The sequence below is a fragment of the Colletotrichum spaethianum genome (genome assembly GCF_022836535.1).
Source record: "Colletotrichum spaethianum MAFF 239500 DNA, contig08, whole genome shotgun sequence".
NCBI lineage: Eukaryota > Fungi > Ascomycota > Sordariomycetes > Glomerellales > Glomerellaceae > Colletotrichum > Colletotrichum spaethianum.
Window position 1 is genome coordinate 58,932 of NW_026054778.1, and position 21,831 is coordinate 80,762.

The 21,831-nt window shown below is 55.6% G+C and overlaps 10 protein-coding genes across 10 annotated transcripts; 5 read left to right on the forward strand and 5 right to left on the reverse strand.

The window, feature by feature from the left end:
• Positions 1 to 529: 529 nt before the first annotated feature.
• Positions 530 to 1,506, reverse strand: ColSpa_03875 (UPF0619 GPI-anchored membrane protein; the record flags this gene model as incomplete). The annotated part of the gene is made up of 3 exons (XM_049270087.1): positions 530 to 806; positions 862 to 1,106; positions 1,162 to 1,506. The coding sequence occupies 3 exons, from the start codon at positions 1,504 to 1,506 to the stop codon at positions 530 to 532; spliced, it is 867 nt and encodes a 288-aa protein (XP_049126044.1).
• A 571-nt stretch (positions 1,507 to 2,077) lies between these two features.
• On the forward strand, positions 2,078 to 5,353 carry ColSpa_03876 (telomerase reverse transcriptase; the record flags this gene model as incomplete). Its single annotated transcript, XM_049270088.1, has 2 exons — positions 2,078 to 2,149; positions 2,180 to 5,353. 2 exons carry the CDS (start codon positions 2,078 to 2,080, stop codon positions 5,351 to 5,353), a joined length of 3,246 nt encoding a protein of 1,081 aa, XP_049126045.1.
• Positions 5,354 to 7,855: 2,502 nt separating this feature from the next.
• Positions 7,856 to 9,764, forward strand: ColSpa_03877 (putative amino-acid permease; the record flags this gene model as incomplete). Its single annotated transcript, XM_049270089.1, has 6 exons — positions 7,856 to 8,030; positions 8,087 to 8,157; positions 8,212 to 8,339; positions 8,396 to 8,909; positions 8,951 to 9,433; positions 9,525 to 9,764. The coding sequence occupies 6 exons, from the start codon at positions 7,856 to 7,858 to the stop codon at positions 9,762 to 9,764; spliced, it is 1,611 nt and encodes a 536-aa protein (XP_049126046.1).
• Positions 9,765 to 10,363: 599 nt separating this feature from the next.
• Positions 10,364 to 12,334, reverse strand: ColSpa_03878 (uncharacterized protein; the record flags this gene model as incomplete). The annotated part of the gene is made up of 1 exon (XM_049270090.1): positions 10,364 to 12,334. The coding sequence occupies one exon, from the start codon at positions 12,332 to 12,334 to the stop codon at positions 10,364 to 10,366; it is 1,971 nt and encodes a 656-aa protein (XP_049126047.1).
• A 231-nt stretch (positions 12,335 to 12,565) lies between these two features.
• On the reverse strand, positions 12,566 to 13,649 carry ColSpa_03879 (serine/threonine-protein kinase prp4; the record flags this gene model as incomplete). The annotated part of the gene is made up of 2 exons (XM_049270091.1): positions 12,566 to 12,693; positions 12,743 to 13,649. The coding sequence occupies 2 exons, from the start codon at positions 13,647 to 13,649 to the stop codon at positions 12,566 to 12,568; spliced, it is 1,035 nt and encodes a 344-aa protein (XP_049126048.1).
• Positions 13,650 to 14,429: 780 nt separating this feature from the next.
• ColSpa_03880 (protein MAK11) lies at positions 14,430 to 15,899 on the forward strand (the record flags this gene model as incomplete). Its single annotated transcript, XM_049270092.1, has 1 exon — positions 14,430 to 15,899. One exon carries the CDS (start codon positions 14,430 to 14,432, stop codon positions 15,897 to 15,899), a length of 1,470 nt encoding a protein of 489 aa, XP_049126049.1.
• Positions 15,900 to 16,860: 961 nt separating this feature from the next.
• On the forward strand, positions 16,861 to 17,040 carry ColSpa_03881 (uncharacterized protein; the record flags this gene model as incomplete). Its single annotated transcript, XM_049270093.1, has 1 exon — positions 16,861 to 17,040. One exon carries the CDS (start codon positions 16,861 to 16,863, stop codon positions 17,038 to 17,040), a length of 180 nt encoding a protein of 59 aa, XP_049126050.1.
• Positions 17,041 to 18,633: 1,593 nt separating this feature from the next.
• Positions 18,634 to 19,832, forward strand: ColSpa_03882 (uncharacterized protein; the record flags this gene model as incomplete). The annotated part of the gene is made up of 2 exons (XM_049270094.1): positions 18,634 to 19,398; positions 19,482 to 19,832. 2 exons carry the CDS (start codon positions 18,634 to 18,636, stop codon positions 19,830 to 19,832), a joined length of 1,116 nt encoding a protein of 371 aa, XP_049126051.1.
• A 796-nt stretch (positions 19,833 to 20,628) lies between these two features.
• On the reverse strand, positions 20,629 to 20,826 carry ColSpa_03883 (uncharacterized protein; the record flags this gene model as incomplete). The annotated part of the gene is made up of 1 exon (XM_049270095.1): positions 20,629 to 20,826. The coding sequence occupies one exon, from the start codon at positions 20,824 to 20,826 to the stop codon at positions 20,629 to 20,631; it is 198 nt and encodes a 65-aa protein (XP_049126052.1).
• Positions 20,827 to 21,070: 244 nt separating this feature from the next.
• On the reverse strand, positions 21,071 to 21,307 carry ColSpa_03884 (uncharacterized protein; the record flags this gene model as incomplete). Its single annotated transcript, XM_049270096.1, has 1 exon — positions 21,071 to 21,307. The coding sequence occupies one exon, from the start codon at positions 21,305 to 21,307 to the stop codon at positions 21,071 to 21,073; it is 237 nt and encodes a 78-aa protein (XP_049126053.1).
• Positions 21,308 to 21,831: the final 524 nt, after the last annotated feature.

Below are 21,831 nucleotides of genomic sequence, written 5' to 3' on the forward strand. Positions count from 1 at the left end.
TGCTAGTGCTGGAAAAGATGAGTTGGTGGGGGTGGGATCGGATTCGATAGCCGAGATGCTTATGAGATGAAGTGGGAGGCTGATGATTCAGATGAGATTAAGGTAGTGTCTTTTTTAGGTTGAACGATTGGAGCTAAGCGGATACATCCTGTGCCATGAGATGCCCAGGGATTAAGTATTCGCGGTGCCCGCGATCGCATAACCAGCCCGCACTTGGGGTCGCCGACCTGCATTGAGCATCGCCGCGGGCCATTGACCGAAAAGAGTGGGGTCTCGGCGCCCAACCCTACGTATCGCCGACCTCGCTCTTAATCCGGGGAAGTAGGGACTATTGCACAAAGCTGGACTCTGTTTGGGACTTTGGAGGTTTTCATAAAAGACGAACAAAGGTTTCTTTGAGGATCATCTCATGCCATACTCGATGACCGCTGTCAATATGCATCTGAACTAAAAGTCGGTCACTCCTGGATGCTGCTTGTTGAGGACCAGCTAAGTGCTTCGACATGTGGTAGACAGACACGGCGAAGTTTCACACTTGCTGGAGGAACTGAACCACCCGCTCTGCCAACCATTGCTGCGAATCTGGGTTCTTCACCGTGTGGCTTGCACCGGGGATCAAACCAGACAACTCATGGACCTTGGGGCTCGTCTTCTTCCACGAGTCGACCAGAGCTTGCTTGTCGATCTTGGCAGGAACGAACTCGTCCTCGGCGGACTGCAAGGCCATTACAGGCTGTTGGAACCGGTTCCAGACCTCAGATACGAACGACTCTTCAAGATCGGATGAGAAATAGTCGTCGTCGCCACTTTATCCCAGGTTAGTAGTGTGGGCTGTGACAGTGTGTGGACGAGGTCGCTTACCCCTTGGCTGCAAGAGAGTGCCAGCGGTACGCTGTCATAGGTGTCGAGAAGAAGGACGGCAAAAGATCTTTGGGAATCGCCTCGCCCTTCTTGCCCTCGGCTATTAACTCTTCTGCGCGCTTCAGGCTCTTCTGCAGCCACTCGGGATCAACAGAGTCAACGATACTCTCTCTATCGGAAACGGGGCCTTGGAGGATGAAGCCATCAACGGGGTCCTCCGTGTGCTTGGTGTATTCTGCGCAGTCCTGGTAAAGTGAGCAAAGAAATCCCGCACATGTCTCTGTGACTTATTCCGCGCACCTGGCACCCGGTTGAGTGGCCCATGAGGACAACCTTCTTTTTGCCGATACCTCGGAGATACCTCACGAGGGCCGAGATGTCCTCAACATCGTTCTTCAGACTTGAATAGCCGTAGCCGGAGAATGAGCTTCTCATCCGGATCTCAAAGATGGACCAGTCCTGTTCCGTCTTCTCCAGGTGCGTGGCGAGGGTTTTGGTGTATAAAACAGTATGGGGGCCATCGCTGAGACCTCCTATGAAGAGTATGGCATTCGAAGCTCCAGAAGGGCCAATCTCGTAGGCGCTGGCATGCGACGTCGGGGACTCGTAAGGGTGGACAATGCAAGGGAATGGCACTGAGGCCATTTTGCTTGCGATGGGTAGAGAACAAAGTCTGATTATTGGAAATTTTATTACTGCTGGGCTTTGTTGTTTGGATTGGGAATGCCCATGCAAACGTGGTTGTCGCGAGATGCAATCACCTCACTGCAGAGTTGGAGGGGATCCCCCAGTTGACGTAATACAGTGGAGGAAGTTCTTGGTGGGGGAGCTGCTACCTGTGCTCAGTGCTGGGCCTGCTGTTGCGAGCTCACAGCTTCCATAAGGTACCCTGGATGTCTACGAGCGACCCCCTGGCACAGCCATCTCATCTGGTAGTGGGGTTTGTCGCTACCTTAGTTATACTGGAAAAGGGTCCCGATTGGACCGCCGCAGTTAGGAACGTTGCTCAGGACGTGCTTTCTCACATCAACAAAGCAAAGTTGCCTTCTGATGTCTTTGCGCAACGACACGGCTTGTTTCTCAACTACACTCAATATCACTGCATCATCATTCTTCTTCTCAAAGGGCATACAAATTTGTCCTCTCATATTGAAACCTCAGTTGAACAACACCACGGACCCCCTTGGGACTGGCATGAGCGGAGTGATACCTCACAATGGCGACTAGTTCGGCCAACGCAAACCCAGCCCGGAATGAGTTCTTCCAGCAGGCTCGTGTCCCTTACCCGGTCATGGATACTCGCTAACTTCCTTACCAGCTTAAGCCATGCTGCGTCTCCATCAGTCAGCTAGCGATCCGGCACCAGGGCGAAACGTCCGCCTTGAAACGGCTCTCCGACTTGACCGAGGAATTGCTTACTATCCTTAACGATCAAGTCAACAGAGACGCCGCCGTATTTGACGAAAAGCTTGCCGACTACGTCTTCTTTCCGCTCTCCCATGTCTTCCGCAGTCATGACCAGTACCCCAAGCGCCTCATTGAAGTTGCAATCAAGTGTCTCACCATCGTCATCATCCATGGTTGGAAGTCGAACATATCGCCTCAGATCTTGCAGCAGCTCCTCATCCTACTCACTTTCATCGTTGGAGGAGTACCTGGGCGAGAGGAAGCCCGTGACCTGCCCGAGGAAACCGAACTCGAATCACTGAGGGCCCTGACCGCCCTCATCACCGTGGCTGGCACTTCGGCTAAAGCAGCAGCGGCGCTGACCGAAGAAAAGCTGATTCCAACACTGGGACACACCATTACCGTACTTCTGGAATGCGTCGCGAATGGCAGGACACCGGCAATCCAGCTGGAAGCTCTGCGCACACTCGGCTGCTTTTACACGGGCATCAAGGATCAAGCCGCACTCGCCTCCTTCCTCCCGGGAATCGTATCTTCTTTGACGAAGCTCCTTGCAAAGCCCTCGAGAGAGAAGAGCAGAGTTCTGATTGCTTCCGTGCAGTCAATGAAACAGGTTCTCGTGCAAGTTCTTGGTGATGTCAGGACTCGAAGCATTGCTGCAAGGCCGACCACCAACGCCTCTCCCGATGCCGACAAGGGGGATATATTGAGCCCGGCATGGCTGAACGCCACCAAGGCTCAAATCAAGTTGGCCCTAGCCACCGTGCTAAAGCTTCGTACGCATGATTCGCAAGATTTGCGCGAAGCTTTGCTGGCGCTATGCTTGGGGCTTCTCGACGAGTGCCATACCTCGCTGGAAAATTGCTCTTCGGTCCTCGTAGAAACCGCCATGATTCTGTTACCAACCAACCAGACTTCATCCATCGCAGCAACAAGTCTACAGGACCTGGCAATTATCTATCCCGAGCTTGGCGAAACCGTCAAAGTTACCTGCTACAACTGGATCACGAGTTTGCCCAGAATCATGCAGTCTGCTGACGAAGGCAAGAAACAAACAGCCGTTCAAAATCTGATGAGGGGCATGTCCCTTGTGAGCAGCCTCCAGTTGGACTCGTCACTCCTGGACGAATCCATAGCAGCGGCTTTACGGGACAGCGTTACTTCTTTGGTGACTGGAGTCAAGCCAGGTAAAGTGTTGGATCAGGTAGCAACAGATGCTTCGTGGTACAACCAAGATATAGTGAAGGCCGGCGATACGTCAAGACAATACCAGAGCGTCCTGTTGAGCCAAGAGAGTCAGTTAGGTACAAGATCGGCGATGCTCGAGTTGCTCGCCAACGTGGGCCCGGCTTCTCAACAAACCAAGCTCGCTGCCGAAATGTTGGACTACGCCAGAGATTCGACAGGGGATATCCAAACATCGTCCTTCTGGTTGAGCTTCGAACTTCTCAAGACCGCATTGGCTCGGTCCAGCGACCTAGATGATCTCCTGGACTTCTCCTCACTGAGCCTTGCCGGCGACAATACCGACTCGGTCTTTCAGGAACTCTACTCGTTTGCCGTGGTGTTGCTTGACTCTCACTCAGAAATGTCCGAGGTCGACTGGAGGCAGGAGGCTACCGCACTCGAGGTCACTTCTTTTGCAGCCTCTCGATCCGGCGAGGCATTCAGACCGGAACTCATCGATGTGCTGTACCCGATCACGACCTTCTTGGGTTCTTCAATTCCACAATTGAGAGAGCATGCCATCACAACTTTAAACGTCCTAGCTGCTTCCTGCGGCTATACCAGTGTCTCTGAACTGATCATCGAGAACGTTGACTACATGATCAACTCGATCTCCTTGCGCCTCAATACCTTCGACATCTCTCCAGCATCTACGAAGGTGTTGATCATGATGACTCGGCTGACGGGGCCGCGTCTGCTCCCTTATCTGGATGATGTCGTGGCTTCAGTGTTCGCGGCCTTGGACAACTATCACGGCTATCCCGTTTTTGTGGAGAGCCTCTTCGCGGTTCTCAAGGAGATTGTAAATCAGGGTGCTAAGTCTGATAAACTTCTCCTCGAGGGCCGTAAGAACGGGCCTGGGAGTCATAGAAAGGCAGAGAGTGACCCGGTGACAGTCGATGACATTGTTCGTTTACTGGAGAAGCGTCGCGAGAGAGAGGCTGCAGCCTCGGCTATCGATGCCAATCTCGAAAATGCCGGCGGTCATCCCCAAAGTCCCTGGGGCGCCGGGAACAGCAAGACCGTGGAAGATCATGAGGACGATGAAGGTGCAGCCGGCAATGAAGTCGGCAAGGAGAGACCGCCGAAAACACCGACGTATACCCTCCTGGAAAGAATCACGGGCTTGACGCAACATTATCTTACATCGCCAAGCCCCACGTTGCGGAAGTCCTTGCTCGACCTGTTGGCCACAGTTTCTCCAGCTCTCTCGGGCGACGAGGACTCGTTTCTTCCTTTGATTAATGCTGTATGGCCAGTGGTCATCAACAGGCTATATGACGAGGAGGCTTTTGTCACAATTTCAGCATCCGACGCTCTCTCCGTCCTTTGCACCACAGCCGGCGACTTTTTGGGCTCCAGGATCAAGACAGAATGGTGGGATGGGCTTGGCAAGTGGTGCCGCGCAAAAAAGCTGGAGGCCGCTCGTTCTCAGGGCAGGGGAAGGGCGCCTCAGGGAATTACCAAGTCAGGTCGGGCGACAGCACCTACGAGTCAGGGTCTCATCATTCCTATTCGATCAGGAAGCGATCTGCTCGGTCATCAGTCTACAGAAATGACCAACAGCTCGACCTCCGGCGGCTTGGGAAAATTCGCTCAAGCCGCGCAAATATGGGAGGCAGTGGTTCGTCTGCTAACAGCTATCGTCTCGCATGTTCGACTCGAGGCAGAGGTATTCGACGAGTTCCTGGAGCTCTTGACCGAAGTAATCATTCAGAATCCCGAGACACGCCAGGCGTTTGAGGCAGTCAATGCCGATGCAGTTTGGCTGGTCCTATATCAGCAAGGACATGTCGAGCCTCTGAAGACGCCACAACTCGAGGGCTACACCTTTCCGCCGATGACTGGATTGAGCTGAGCGAAACCGTGGAAGAGGGCTAGCCATGATACTGCGCCGAGTACTACGCCGAGTGAATTCCCACGGGATATCTCGACGTATTACCTCAGCGAAGCTTTCGGTTTCTTGCAGAAAACTCTCCTACGGTATTAAGCTATTGAGTGAAAGACCAGAGCCATTGAAGCTCAGAGCAGCTGTGGCATTCAATCAGAAGTCGCCAACCGGGAGCCAGCCGGCCGCTTGGGAGAAGCTAGAAGGCCGCTAGAATGTTACACTGCGTCTGGACTGGCGCCAGGATACCACTTATGCACGAGGGCCAGAGATCCAACCGGTTGCAGCTGAGCGTGTTGAAACTGTATGGAAAGCGGCATTCGATTGCAGGGCCCTAGGTGAATCACGACGCCCGGTTAATGTACATCGTACGCGCAAGCGGTCATGATTGTCGGCTGACGCGGGGTTGTAAACCATTCCCAATCTCTTCGGCGAGTCCGAGCTCTACTATGGCAGGGGATTGCTGATAAGAACACAACCATCCAATATGATAAGGGAATAGCCGACGTAAAGGGACGAAATTACGATGAAGAATGTCAAATCTCTCTAAACCCCGTTTTTGATGCCAACGTTGTCGAGGAAGCACAGAAATCAAGTGCTCCATCGACCCCGTTCCCATATGGGGTGGGCATGCGAGTAGTGGGCCAAGGTGTTACCCTGGAAATGTCTGCAGACAGCAGACAGGAAGCAGCCACTACCCCAGATCTCCACGAACGATTATTAAATGGGCAGATGGACCCTGGGCTGGGTTAGCGATCGAACACCAACAGGATGTCGCATGTCCTAGAGAAACCAGCCTCGATCCTTACTCCTGGCAAATATTATCTAGGCGATAGATTGGCGGTATACCTATGTTCTAGAGCACATTGACAAACGATGGGGATTGATGGGAGCTAGGTACAGAGGGCCAAGGGGCTAGGAGCGGCAAGAGATCCATCACATTGCTTGGCTCTCGTTCTGGCCAATGATGTCCCCAAAATCTGCAGCCGCCAAAGCTTGAATTTTCTCGGCGCCCAGAGACCTTGAAACTTCACGCTTCGATTACCTCAACTTCCATTCCAAACGAGTCTCTGTTGGTTGCAACTTTACTACAGACGACTGGAGTAAAAGGTGTGCACCCCGGCACGATAACCGATAATGTGCGCTGTTAACTTGATTTGAAATTACGACGGGACTGGACGCTATCACCAGACAGATTGACCCGAGTCAGATCGTGGCACCATACCCTTTTGCATCCGGGGACGCTACCCTTCACCCGCTATCCAATCACAGCGCCGTCCACCCCCTTCTGTCCTGTTTGGAATGGCCTTCTAGAACGAATAGCACGTAGCGAAAGCATGCGTCAATTGTTTGTCAGATACGGGTTGTGGCGACAATAACGTCGTCAATACTTTGCCAGCGCCACTGGCGTTGGAAGCTCGCGTGCTCGAGCGTTATCACTAAAGAAGGAACGCTCTTTACGCCCCCCCGGAGCTTCTAACCGTTTCTTGACCAGAGGCCGAGCCAGTAGATAGGATGTTTTGATCCCACAACGACAAGAGTAATGTAGATCCCCCACTGTCAAAGTTAAACATTTCGAGTCGCCTGCCTATGCTCTGGAGCGTCAAAAGACAAAGAGCATTCAGACGGCAAAGCACGGGAGACAGACGAAGCAACGTTCAACAAGGGCTCGATTCTCAAATGGCATTGGTCTCGTATTGGGACAACCTTCAGTTTTACCTTCCTTATCTATACCGCTGCATGTCCAGGCTAGCTTATCATCGCCGCAGGGGCACGGAGCAAGGGGTGGCTGGTCTAGAGAACCTGTGGAGGTCGGCCGGGGGAAATGCCAGAACCTAGAGTACCGCCGAGAAAGCCAAGATATCAAACTCTCTCGAGCCAATCACTGGCTTCGTCCCAACGACTTACCACCACCACCACCATGCGAGATGTTGACCAAGCTTTGCCCCAGAGCTGAGCTAAGGCACACGCAATGTCCTGATTGAGCAGTACCTGTACGCACGCCGTGGCGGGTGACAATGGAACCGCCCTAGGCTGTACCCAATCTGCTTCGGCTCTGGTCCCTTTGGGGGTGGGCCGTCTTATCGTCGGTGAAAGCTTGTGTTGTCGACCCTCGCCTGAGATGTCAAGGGTCTAGGCCTCACGAACTGCCTGCCTCCCTTGTGTAAGACCAGACTAACGCAACGGCGTGGCCGGGTGAGTGGTATGTTAGAGTCCTGGCCCCATGGCACTGGAACATCTCATGGCAGGCAACAGGGGCCAAGCGAAGGTTGCACCGTACCAAACGTCCCAACTACTGCCTCCCGCTCCTGTTGCGAGCCGTCGATTCCTCTTCTATCCGTTGCGTATATATATCAAGGCCCGCTTGGCACAGACACCCAGAAGTTCACAACCTGTGCTTTTGTCCTTCACCGGCTCGTCCGTCTCTGCTCTATCAACGATTTCGAGGCACACTTGGAATTGTTCGCCAAAATGTCTTCCCAACCCGTCGTCGTCGATGACGAGAAGAACTACGTCAAAGACCCTGCCGTGAAGAGCCAGCCCGACAGCTATGATGGTTCCCACGATGAGGAGGTCGGCGTCGTCGGCAAGGGCCGGCCCCTTCAAAGGAATCTCCAGAACCGACACATGCAGATGATCGCTATCGGTATGGTTCGACTTGCACAAACAAGGTTTACCCGATTACTGACTTGCATCACACAGGCGGTGCGATTGGTGCTGGTCTCTTCGTCGGATCCGGTGGTGCTCTCCGAAGTGGTGGCCCGGCTGCTCTGGTATGCCTCTTTTGTTCCACGCTGAGTTATTGGTACTAACCAGGAGACGAACAGATCATTGGCTATATGATTGTTGGAGTCATGTTGATGTTCACAACCCAAGCCCTTGCTGAGATGGCTGTCCTGTACCCCGTCAACGGTGCCTTCTACACCTACGTCTGCCGATTCGTCGACCCTTCCTGGTGAGTTTCCAAAGCAACCCGCGCATACGCTGTAAGTCTCCTCTAACTAGTCGTAGGGGTTTCGCCATGGGTTGGGACTACGCCATCGCCTGGCTGACCGTCCTCCCCTTCGAACTCGTCGCCGCCAGTATCACCATCAAGTTCTGGCGTGACGACCTCAACATGGGTATCTGGGTCGCTGTCTTCCTCATCGTCCTGGCCATCATCCAGATCTTTGGCGTCCGAGGCTACGGCGAGGTCGAGTTCGTCCTCTCCCTCATCAAGATCGCCGCCTGCACGGGCTTCATCATCCTCGGCATCATCATCAACTGCGGTGGCGTCGGCGACAAGGGATACATCGGTGCCAAGTACTGGCACGACCCGGGCGCTTTCCAGAACGGCTTCAACGGCTTCGCCGGCGTTTTCGTCGTTGCGGCCTTCGCCTTTGGCGGTACGGAGCTGGTCGGTCTCGCCGCCGCCGAGTCGGCTAACCCGCGCAAGGCCGTCCCCATGGCTAGCAAGCAGGTCTTTTGGCGCATTGCCTTCTTCTACATTGTCAACCTCTTCATTCTCGGCCTCATCATCCCGCCAGTGACCCGCGTCTCATGGGCTCCTCGGGCGCCAACACAAAGGCCTCTCCCTTCGTTCTCGCGATCCAGGACGCCGGCATCAAGGTCCTACCCTCCATCTTCAACGCCGTCATCACCATCTCCGTCATCTCCGTCGCCAACAGCTGCACTTTCGGTTCCACCCGCACAATGCAGGCCATGGCCGAGGGCGGCATGGCCCCGCGCTTCCTCGCCTACATTGACAAGCACGGTCGTCCCATCTGGTGCGTCCTGATCCAGCTTGCCTTTGGTCTGCTCGCCTTCATTGGTGAGTCTGCCGACAGCAGCACCGTCTTCTCCTGGCTCCTCGCCCTCTCCGGTCTCTCGTACTTCTTCGTCTGGGGCTCCATTTGCCTGGCGCACATCCGTATGCGCATGGCCTGGAAGCTGCAGGGCTACACCCTCGAGCAGATCCCCTACAAAGTGCCCCTGGGCATCTGGGGCAGCTCTATCGGTTTGTTCCTGAACATCATCTGCCTCATTGCCACCTTCTACAACGCTCTCTACGTAAGTGCCCTCTATCCCATATCTTCCTTTAGCCCTCGGGCAATCCCAGGCATCATCAGAGAAGAAGACATCGCTAACAGACCCGTGTCAGCCCTCCCCCAACGCACAGCCCGACGCCGAGGCCTTCTTCACGGCTTACCTTGCCGCCCCCATCGTCCTCTTCCTCTACATCCTCTGGAAGCTCATCTCTCGCGACTGGACCCTCTACGTGCCCCTCCGCGACATCGACCTCAAGACGGGCGTCATCCTGGCCGACCCCAGCACCGACGAGCCCGAGCCCGAGAAGACCTGGGCCAACCTCCCCACCCGCATTGCTCGCGCCCTGTTCTAGCCGACGGCGGCGACAGCAAGCACCATCTCGAATGCGTGCGACCCTCCATCATCATCGCTTGAGATAATATTGTGTAAAAAGCGTGTGGGGAGACGGGTGTGGAAAAGGAGGCGAGTTGGAAAGCAAGACATGTACCTAGAGTCTGAGAAGCGGTGGAACCGTCACATTAAAAAGATACCAATAATTGAGTTTCCGTCAGCTGTTTTAAAAAAGACTTCGCCCCCATTGTCAGTGAGCTCGCAATGTGAACTCCTCACGTTTACAGTGGCGAGAACGCATTCTTTTCGACGCAACCAACTTCTGCCACCCTACGTAGGGCTGCTGGACAAGAATACAGCTGTCGGACGAAGAGCTCAGACGCGGTTCTACTGCACGTGTAGACACATTTGCATTCGGCAGTGTCCTTTAAACACAGAAACATATGTACAAGAAAGTGCTCTATTGAAAAAGGACGTCGACTCGGCACGGCGCTGCTCGCGCGCAAAACATTTGACGATCTCTACGCTCGCTTGTCCAGTGTATATATTCAGTTCTAAACCCAACCGCTTCCATCGAACGCGATCCGGCACTCAGAGACCCGCTGTAGCCAGCATGGTGGGCTATCTACTAGTTCGCTGCTCGCCCGCTTCCGCTGCGAGGTCTCGCTCCACCATCTCGATCGAGCCCAGACTAGGGAACCGCTTCGAGAAGTCCTGGACGTAGTCGTCCTTCTCCTTAGCCGACATCTCCAGCACCGGTCGCCCGGGGAGCCCCACGCCGACAAGATGGTCCGAAGACATGGAGGGGGGAGCCTGTGATTGCTTCGGCGGCGAGCCGGGCCGACCACCGGTCGGTAGGCTGTTGAGGTGCATCGGCTTTCGGGGCGCTACCGGCCGCGGGCCGGGCGTGGACCGTCCCGCTGTCGGCAGGGGCTCGCTTGCAGACGGCCGCACCTTGTTGACCATCACGTCCTGCGAACTGGACGGCGTCATAGGCCGAGGCTTGACGCCGCCGACTGGCTTCCTGGGAATGTCCGGGAGTTGCTTGTCCAGTCGGCCTGCAGCAGGACCCGCGTCTGTGTAAACGCCGTATCCTTGAGCGGTGCGCGGGACCTGGGCGGAAGACTTCTGACCCTCGCTCAACAGGTTTTGTACCCTATTCTGGATGCTGACAGCCCGAGACACTCCGCCAATACTCTTTGGCAGAGGCGCAGAGCTGCCTGGGCCTGAACCCTGGTTAGAAAAACGTTGGCGGTACTCCGCGGCCGCAGCCTCGACCCGGCGTTCCTCCTCCTCGAGGCGCAGGCGTTCGAGCTCCCGTCTCATTGCGGGTGTGTCTTCGATCTCTTCGTGCCCCTTACCATCGTCAGTCCGGCCATCGGTGGCCTCCGATCCTTCAATGGGAGTCAACGCGCTGCGGTCCAGTTGCTTGAGCGGCGACGGAGTTCGAGCAGGCGGTGGTGCTTGATTTCCCTCGAACCGTTTGAACGCATCACCAAACTTCCCGGCAAGTATGTTCTTCGTCCCAGACAAAGAACCGAGACTTCCACGTTTACCGTGTTTCGAATGCCGGTCTCTCTTCTTTGAGTCCGACTCCTCCATGCTGCGCAGGAACTCAACATTGGATTCAATGTGGGCTTCCTCCTCTGGCTCCGCCATTGCAGGTGATGGTACTTTGTCAGGAAACTTCTGAGACATGAGACTAGGGGAAGGAAGGGGCTTTGAGGAGCTTTCTTTCTCGCGCAGGAAGTCTAGGTTTGACTCAAGATGGGTGCTGATAGGCCTGGGACGGCCGTCGATTGATCTTCTCGGTTGGGCGCTTGAATCCAGAAGCTCCAAGCTTGGCCGTCCGCCTTCCAATGACGGCCGCGATGACGACGGATGTCGGACGTGGGTCGGGCGGAGCTGGTAGGAAGGGTTACGAGGGAGTGGCCCTTCTTCTCCGCCCGGCCGCGACGGCGCGTTGTGGTCTTGCTGGCGGGGAAGGCTGGTCGACCGGTGGTGGTCTGACGTGGGAACACGCCACACCGGCATTTGCTGTGGAGGCTGTTGTTCTACAGGCGGAGAAGTCGTCATTGTGCCGGTTGATACATATCTGGATGGCTGTGGTTGAGGCTGGTACTGAGCCTGAGATTGAGACGAGATGGCCTGCAATTCGGGGTTCTTGTTGATAATGGCATGCGCTCTGCTCATCTCGGTTGGCTTTGGAGGAGCAGATGCCGTCTTGGTAAGTCCAACGGTGACCGGAGGAGGGGATTTAACCGTCGGTGGTGTATAAGAAGCGGCGACGGTTGGGGCAACAGTCCTCGGCCGCACCGGCTCCGAGTTCTTTGGTGGGGACTGGGCCGCCGGATACGCTTGATGCACAGGCTTCTCAGCCGGTTGCGGGACCGGGACTCTCTGCTGCTGCGCAGGAGGGGGAGTGTGCGAGTCAAAGTTGAATTTCGAACCTTGCTCATGCAGAATGGAAAACTGATCCAAAGGTGGGAAGCGAGACGCAAACTCGTCGACGTCTCCGACCGCAGCCGTCGACGTTGCAGCAGCGGCTGGCGCATCCAGAGCGGCGAACGGATCCCCGTCAGTCACCCGCATGGGAGATGGGCCGGGTTTGGCAGTCTGTTGAGATTGGGGTTGTTGACTAGCAGCTGGTAACCTTCCTCTCCTCATAGGTACTATATCAGGAATAGCCTGCTCCTGTTGTGGAGGAGGGGAGAAAACAGCGCCAACAACTGGCTTAGATTGGGGCTTGCCCGCCACTGAAGACTGACTCTGTGGCTCCGAGCGTTGTTTCCCAGCGTATATCTGTCACATCTTAGTCAAGCGTCAAAGAGGCAAAACTTTGGGCGAACCAACATCTTGAATGGGGACATCACGCCCCTGCATAGCACATCCTTCGCGGAGGACCTGGTAGATGTTTGGCCGGGCCTGTGGGCTCTCACGCAGCATAGATCCTGATTCACATTAGTGACTGAAGTACGAACCACGTCTACGCGAACTTACCAATAAGTTTCTTCAGCCGGTCTGAGAACACGGGGTAACTGGGGTATTTGAAGCTTGCATTGAGAATAGCCAATTGCCCCTGGTCCTCAAAAGGCGTCGTGTAGTAGCACAACTTGTACAGTAAAACGCCCAAAGCCCAAATATCAGATTTCTCGTCGATAGGCAGCTTCCGGTAGACGTCAATCATCTCCGGACTTCGATACTGCATGGTGGTGTGCTTTTGCACGTCCTCATCCAGGAGCCTGCACTCAACGACTGTCTGGGGCGCGGGTTTGGGCGGCGCAGCGGATCCAAAATCGCAAAGCTTGAAACGCTTCTGGGAGCCGTGGGTGAGAATCAAGACGTTTTCGACTTTCAAGTCGCGGTGAAGCAGTGGCGGCTTGAGGTAGTGCATACAAGCGACTCCCTCGGCAATGTCTGTAAAGATGTGGAGGATCTCGGGCTCAGTCAGGCGGTGCTGGAGACGCGTGTTCATAAAGTCGATCAGGCCGCCTCCGTTGCAGTGCTCCATGAGCAAGAACACCTCGTAGCCTCCTCCTCGCATCTCAGATGCATGGGAATCGATGTACGTAACGATAGGGCGATGACCCTTGAGCCGCTTCATGGTCTCGACCTCGGTTCGCATGCTTCGTAGGGAATCCTTATCGGGGACAGCCACTCTCTTCAGGACAGCCATGTCCGTGCCATCGACGGCTTTCGGGAGCTTGACCAGATAAACGTGGGCGAAACCTCCCTCGGACAGATATTTCTGGATCACCACCCTATGACCACCGACTTGGATCTTCGTGCCGGGTGCGAAGGTGCCAGCAGGCGCCGTGGCTACAGGGGCAGGCATTGGAGCGCCATATGTGGCAGGATTGGCAACTCGCGGGGCCGCAGCGGGCATGTGATGACCGTACGATGCCATGTTGGCTGTATTCGTTCGAGGATGTGTCGTCGGCAGGAGGTGTCGTGTCGCCGCCCGAGGCAGCGGAGACTTGGCAGGCGGAGGGTGAGCGGGAGGTCGAGGTCGGTGAGAGGATGGAGGAGCGAAAGGATGGGAGGACTACGAGAGCGACAGTGGCATCGAAGAGCGTTAGCGACCCGGGCAAGGCACAATCAAGCCATTCTTTGGGTGTCGATGGTGTCTACTGTTGTCTTTGATGAGTTGGTTCTAGGTTGCCGTTAAGCTGGACCCAACCTTGGACATGCGTAGTGCGTGGTTCGCAGGTAGTTACGGAGTGTCCATCAGCCGCTATTAGTGGTGGAGCGCTGGCATAAGGCCTTGGGGAGCTAACCAAGACCCTGGCACACTCTGTTCCATGTTTCGCAATGCAGTCGGGGAAGTGTCGGGTAAATGCAGCCTACAGCTATCATTGGCTATTCTGTCGATGTCAGCGGGCTGCACCAGGCGGCACCAAGTGTAAATCTCCTCCAATTCCGAAAACGGTCAGGCCGAGATCCAGATTCCGTGGTGGGGGTGTCACTCTGTCCCTTCAGCTTGAGGCACTCTTACGTAGTTGCTTATCGATACGCGATAACGATAACGAACTTGTCGAGCGACCGATAATTTTTTATTTTTTTTTCCTGCTTGGGGTGTCTCGAGCCTCTTGGTTTGCGCTGCAGAGCTGCACCTTTTTTTTGTCTGATCTTCCACGCTAGAAAACCCTACACACGCCTAAACAGACAACCACGAAGACGATTCAAAATGGCGGCAAAGAGAAAGAGAGTCGAGATCGCGGAGACGACCCCTGCCGCCAAAACGGCACCTGCGAAAAAGGCCAAGGCGACTACCACCAATGGCTCGACTTCGAAAGAGACAACCTCAAGCGCTGCCCCGGCCGAAGAGTTGACGATCCAGATCGTGACAGGCTCCTATGACAGAGTCCTCCACGGCATCGCTGCTACGATAAAGCCCGAGGGCAAGGTCGAATTCGCCGACACATTCCTTTTCTCCGCGCATACTTCAGCCATCCGTTGCATCGCCCTGTCGCCTCTCTCGGCACCCGTCCCCGGCCAGGGCCAGAAGGTACTGCTGGCATCCGGCAGCACAGACGAGCGCATCAACCTCTACAACCTGTCGGCGCACCCCCCGAGCCGCAAGAACCAGGAGCTTCTGTCCGCCGTCTCCGCTCGGCCGATCCTCGAGAACCCCAAGAACCGCGAGGTCGGAACGTTACTGCACCACTCGTCGAGCATCACCAGGCTGGCCTTCCCTACGCGGTCAAAACTGCTTTCCTCGAGCGAGGACTCCACCATCGCTGTCGCGAGAACGAGAGACTGGTCTGTCTTGTCGACGATCAAGGCGCCCATAGCCCAGCCCTCCGGCAGGCCCAGCGGTGACACTGCACCCTTTGGCGGTACGCCTTCTGGTGTCAATGACTTTGCCATCCACCCTAGTATGAAGTTGATGATCAGCGTCAGCAAGGGCGAGCGGTGCATGCGGTTGTGGAACCTAGTCACTGGAAAGAAGGCCGGCGTCTTGAACTTTAGCCGCAGCATGTTGCAGGAGGTTGGAGAGGGCAGAGTCTCAACCGGCGAAGGCCGGCGGGTAGTTTGGGGAAAGGCGGACGGCGAGGACGAGTTCGCGGTTGGGTTCGACCGAGACGTCGTCGTCTTCGGCATGGACAGTGTCCCCAAGTGCCGCGTCATGTCCGATACGCGGACCAAGATTCACGACTTGTCCTACATCACCATTGACGGCGAAACCGAATCGAGTTTATTGACAGTCTCCACCGAGGACGGACGGATTCTGTTTTTCTCTACGGCATCAAACGACCTGAAGAAGCCCGACTCTGAGGACAAAACACTGTCGAGTGCCAAGTTGGTTGCTCAGATCGGTGGCAAGGAGGATGGCGTGATTGGTCGCATCAAGGACACGGCTTTTCTGCAAGTCAAGGAGAACGATTCGACGACGTTGTTCGTTATTGCCGGCAGCAGCGATGGCAAGGTGCGATTGTGGACGGTTGGCGCGGAGGAGCTCAAGGCCAGCAAGAGCAAGGGCAAAGGCAAGACCGAGGCGAAGCAAGCTGGTAAGCTGCTGGGAATGTACAGCACAAACAACCGCATCACCTGCGTGGCGGCATTCACCATGATACCCCGGCCGGAGGGAGTGGAGGAGAGCGAGGACGAGGCTGACGAGGACTCGGATGATTCCGACGATGACGACGAAGAGTAGAATCAAAAAAGTAAATGTGCAAACAACAACGATAATTCGAGATATCCAATTCAATTGCTGTACCCGTACCTACTTCAACCGAGAGACAGCGAGAGAGTGTGTGTGTATGTGCGTATGCCTGACTATGAAGTTCAAACAGCGGACGGAGGCTCGGTCCCGACTCACCGTCGCCCGACGTTGCCTCCTCGGGTTGGCTCGTGCAGGGAGTCCCGCTGATCGGCGCGTCGGGCGTGTCTCGTATTAGTCTGCAGATTGCATGCTAATCCCCAGTTCTGTCTTTGTAGCACGCGCGCCCATTTCCATTTAGGCACGTCTTAGTGGGCTAAAGGTCGAGGGTCCGACCTTCTCCAAGGTTTCGACGGGATTAGAGCGAGAACGCAACCGAGGGAGAAAAAGGAAAAACTTGGCCATCCGCAAGAAACACACACGAGCGCGGCAGCACGTTTGTCTGAGGTGAGATGAGAGGCGTCGTCTAGTGTGCGATGCCCCGGGCCTCAGCTGTGTCTCCCGAGTCCCCCGTCCGTCTGTATGCCTCCCTCGAAAGTCGCAGACGAGGTGGGAGATGAGTGTGGTAAGTATTTTTAAGGGGGGCGAGAGGGAGAGCGGCAAGACATTGGACCCCGACGGGAAGCGAGGCTATCGCCGTCCTCCCGTTCCCCCTGGTTTCTGCCCTGATTGATGGCCGTATGCGTGCACTCGACTTTCGCTCTAGTCAAGACCCAAGAACCGAGTTTTCTTTCCCTAGCATTCCTCCCCAACTTTTCAGACATTTGGTCAGGGAACAATGCTGAGCATGCGGACTCCTCGGGAACCACCGAAGAGGCTAACCTCTCTCTCTTTCCCCTCAAATACCATGCCTTACATCAGCCACTGAGATAATGCAGACCGTGACCCTCACAATTCCAGGGTCGTACCGGCGGGGCCCAAAGGCACATGCTAGAGAGCCGAAACTCCATTTCTCATGCCGCCGCAGTCACAAGACGCCGCGCAGGGACGGGAGGTTGGAAGCGGCACACATGGTGAGGAGAAGCAATATGCAAAGGTGCAGCAGCGCCCGGTCAGGTACGACGTGAGGAGAGGAGAGGAGGCGGTGGCTCAAGGGAAACGGAGAATTGAACCGGGGTGGCAGATTGTGGGGTAGCGGCGAATCAGCAGGCCAAGAAAGTCATTTCAACACCCGAATCTGGCGGGCAACCAGTCATGTGGCTCCACTTGGGGGACAATCCCTATTGCATGCAGTTGGGGCTTGGCGCCGGTCTCCTCCATACCCCTAGCTTCGACTCATTTGCCCTTTCTACATAGACCTATGCTAATACCCTGTCCTCAACAGCGGAGAGCCACGTAAAAGCGCAAAATGTGTGAAATATGCAGTTTCGGCCCATTGGACTGGTCCTGAGGCAACGGGGGGGGGATCTTTACCTTGCCAGGCCACTCAATGGCAAGCGTAGTGCATATGCATGCAGAGCTGAGGGGAGAGCAATGCAAGTGTTGTACAGTATCTGATGCAAGTGAAGAGAGCATCGAAGAGAAAAATGGCAGCGCAGGGGACGAAAGCATGGGTAGGTCTCCATAATGTACAAAACATGGTTGTTCCGCACTCGAGAGGTACATATGTCGAATGGGAAAACCGTGCAGATCTAGGCATGTGAATATTTCCCATCCCTTCCGGTGCAACTCCCCTCTCTCTCTCTCTCGCTTCCTCACATTTGATCTCGGTCCCGGCTGCCGCAGTTCTGTCTTCCCTAGACAAGTCTTTCCCTTCCCGTCTTGTCCGCGCCCGACTCTACTGCCGTTGCTGGTTCCCCCATCAAGCCACACAACGCAGCGACCACACCACCACCACGCCGAAATTCCCCTCTTCTCGTCCGTCGCCCGCATCTGTTTTACCTTTGTGTTTGGTCGCTGTCGTCGTCCCGAGCAAAGACGCGCCAGTAGCACGCACCGCACACCCCGTACATCCACACTCCGACGCACGCACTCACGCACACACGGCCTCTGCAGACCAGACCACTCATGCTGACCTGGCTGTCACGGACACGAGCAAGCCACGGCGAACTGGCCTCTGGGAGATGATGCCGCCGCCGCCGCCGCCGCCGCCTCCACCTTCATTCCCGTCGCCTTACCGCATGCTCCATTTTCGTCGCATTGCCAGTCGGTAGCCTTAGTCGGTCCCTATTGCATACTCGTCTTTCCTACTGCTCCCCTCTTTCCATCCCTCCACTCTTCCCACCACCCACGAGAACCTTGACCGGGGCTTGTCTTGCATCAGCTCCTCCGAGCTCGACCTCTCATGCTCCATAGTCAGCTCGTCGTGTTTCCCAACAATTTCTCAACCCTGGATTCTGCCTTACAGCCTTTACACAACTCCCAACTCGTAAAGCTCGTAAAGCTGTCGACCCTCCGCTGTTCGTCCCAACTCTTCATCCATCACTAGCTTGAGGCCATTCTGTAGCCCACGTGAGGCGAGACAGTTGCCTCTTCATCTGATTTTACCTGTGACGACAACAAATCCTGCCACAAGGACGTTTGCGGGGACGATCCATCCATCTACATAAACATTAACATCGCGGACGCCCTCGTACGTGCGCCCTGTCTCTCTGGTGTTAGCACGCCCTCTCTCCCACTTCCCCATCTACGAACCCACTCACCAGCTGGATGTCTAACCCTTTTGTCCTAGAGTCTCCAGCCAGTCTTCTCTACTTGTCTACCCACGAAATCGATTCACACCAGCATCATGGCTGACGACGGCCCCCGTCTCATACGGCCCATCCCACGCCGGCCCTTCGACTTTAACCATGCGAATCCGACTCCTCCAGAAGACAACTCGTCATCACCTAGCCCCAACCCCGAGATCGATCTGTCTAGACTGCAAAACGGCCAGGCGGCGTCGTCGGAATCCGGGTCCATACCACGGGCCCAGTCTGTGTTGAACTTGACGGCCTCAACGCTGTTCGGCATATACTCCCCAACGTCCTACGGGAAGGATCGCTCCTACAACGACCGGGACGAACCAGAAACCCCATGGGGGACCGGGGCCCAGACACCAGTCAAGCAGGCGGGTGTTGACGATGCAACTTTTGAGTTCATGGAGGACCGCTCGAACCTGATGCGCCGGCGGTCGTCACATCGGAATGGAGTCAAAGCCCCCTCGTCGTCAACCGCGGCCACCGCGCTGTTCACCATCTCTCGAGTTGCACTACTCTTTGTGATCGGTATGGGGTACGGCATGATGGTCACCCGGCTGCAGAACGAGCACCGATTCTCGTCCTTCCAAGTCGAAAGCATGGTCAAGCCCGGCTACGACTGGCAGTATCTGACGCTGTGGGGCTTGTCCGGCGTGGTCCTCGGCGGCCTTCTCCCTTGGTTCGACGGCGTGTGGGAGGATACCTTTGGAAGAGAAGAAGAGGCTGGCAGCCCGCCAGAAGATGGCAGCCCGGTAAAGGACTGGGCTCTGGTCGTCCGCAGCATAGGCGCTTTCGTCGGTATCGTTTTCGCCATTGTAAGTTGCTCTTCCATATTGGCATTGGGGACCAAGAATCTAAAAATGAGCAGCGTAAGCTTCCTTGGGCATCGACTTTGCAGGTGTCCCTTACGTTGGCGCTTGTCAACCCATTTCTGTGGTACTTGATTGACCGCTCGAAACCCGGTTTCCTGCTTTCGGCGGCTGTTGGCCTTGCCGGATCAGCGGTGCTGATGGGCATCAACCCCGACGTAATGCCAACGCCGTCGTCCCTGACCTACCGAAACGAGTCAGAGAGGGCCTATTCGGAACCCATCACTCTCGGGGGTCTCGCCAGCCAGGAAACCATAGAGACAGGCATTTGGATGCTAAGCGTTCTGTTCTGCAGTTGCGTCTGCTTTGGAAACATTGGCAGGCGATTGGCGCTGAACAAGTCGGCCACCGCACGTGGGCGATGGGCCGGAATTAGATGAAGGACGGCGTTCATGTATAACGGTTCGTTTGTTTCGGGACTGGGTGATTTCGGATCACAAAGTGCGTTACTTTTGGCTGGACGAAAATTCTCGGAATAGGTAAAAAAGAGAGCATACCCAGACGGATAGGGGCACTCTGACGATGGATATCGTCGAGTGCATTGCTGTATCGATTATGAAACAGCGTAATGAGACTTCAGCGCTGATAATCTGCCGAACCATTCGGTGGCTGTCTTTGGAACCCACATCCTCTTATTTCTCGCGTGCCTGAATAAGGTGACCAACGTGGCGACTGCGGCTCCGAAGCTACCACCTCGCCCGTGTGTGGTTATTTGTGGCTCCATTGGAATCCATTCGCGGCCTGAGTATTTCTTTACCCGTCCGTCAGCTCATGAACCGCGCGCAGCCACGTACGTACACCATTCCCAGGTCAACGGGTTGCAGCGACGACAGCTAGCTCACGCCGTCCTGCTTCATACACAGCCGTCATTCCATGGCAAAGCTACACCTGTCCACCCCTCGTGCAACTCATATTCGGCTACTACCTTACTACATTCTTTGTGGGGAACATTCTCCTAGCTCAATATTTGCACCATCGTTCCTTTTTTGGCGATTTCTCCTCCTCCGCCGTCACTTGCTTGACTGTTGTAACATTCCAACCGCTTGTTTCGTCCATGGGGTTTCCCCTTTTGAATCTTAAAAGTTCTTTGTCATCTCCCTTCCCCCCTCTCCCGACTGTTGTAAAACACACACGCGTCCCTCTACACGCCCTGTTTGACCGGGGGCGCTGCGCCTTTCACTGGCCCTGGGCAATGGCATCAACGACAGCCTGCGCCCTGGCGGTGATGTCGCTGCCGTAGTCCACCTGCGGGAGGCCCATCATGGTGAGCAGCTTTGGATTGCCGACCATCTCGTTGACCGTGATGGATCGCCCACACACGTCGGCGAAGGACTCGGCCGCAGCGTCTGGGCCGGTTCGACCTGGGATCCCCATGTCAGTTGGCAACACCAAAAAAAGATAAAGAAAGAGAAGAGACGGAAAATGCTCCTCTTTTTCTTCCCCGGGTTTCTTTGGTTTGGGTGTTTTTTTCATCTCTTCGTCCCTCCGTGCATACGGCCGGCCGGCTTGGCCCGTTGGAGGGTGGGGTACGGGTACGGCGTCCGGCACCGCCCATGTGCGGGCCTGCTGCCAGAGCAGTGGTATGCTCGGGCGGAGTGGGGGCGGGTGCGGGTATATCCTAACCTGATTTCTGCTGCGGGATCTGCTCTGGGTGCTGCACGGGCTCACCGTCACGGATGTGATCGAGCTCGGTCATGATGTAACGGGAGCGGTTGACAAAGTCCCAGACGTGGAAGAGACCCCTGTGGGGGTTCGGCGGGATCCAGGCTGGGTGGGCCTCGAGGGCCGCGATGAGGTCGGAGAGCTTCTCGGTGATGGCGGCCCGTACCTCGGGGGACGGGAGTGTGGTTGTCATCTTGGCCTTATATCCGGGTGCGAAGAACGGCGAGGTCGAATACAATGGGCGAGGACAGATAGAAGAAGCGGATGTGACGATGTCGGGTCGTGGGAACCGTCAAAGAGTTTGGCTGGAAAGAGGCTGCAAGACGAAGCTACACGCAATGGGCACCGGTTCGTAGGGTAGAGGAACAGGAACAGAAAAATTCAAAAAAATCTCTGCAGAGCCTCTCCATTGTCGAATAAACTGTCACATGGCGAGTTTCCTCATCTGTGAGTTGTCGGTGAGGGTAAACCAGGGTTTGGAACGCGTTGCCGCGTTATTGTGGCATGTCCCATCGCACAGACTCGGCTGGACAAAGAGCAAGCCACAGCTTCACTCGAATTAGGTTGCGTGCTGCTGAGGGGAAGTGGGTGGAGTCGAAATGGCGGGATCTGGGTGACTAGGTTGAATGGAGGGGTTCGAGGGGTTGATGGGGTCAATGGCTGGTCCAGAACCGAAGATCTGCTCTGGTTCTGGAATATCAATTGCAGAGTCATTAT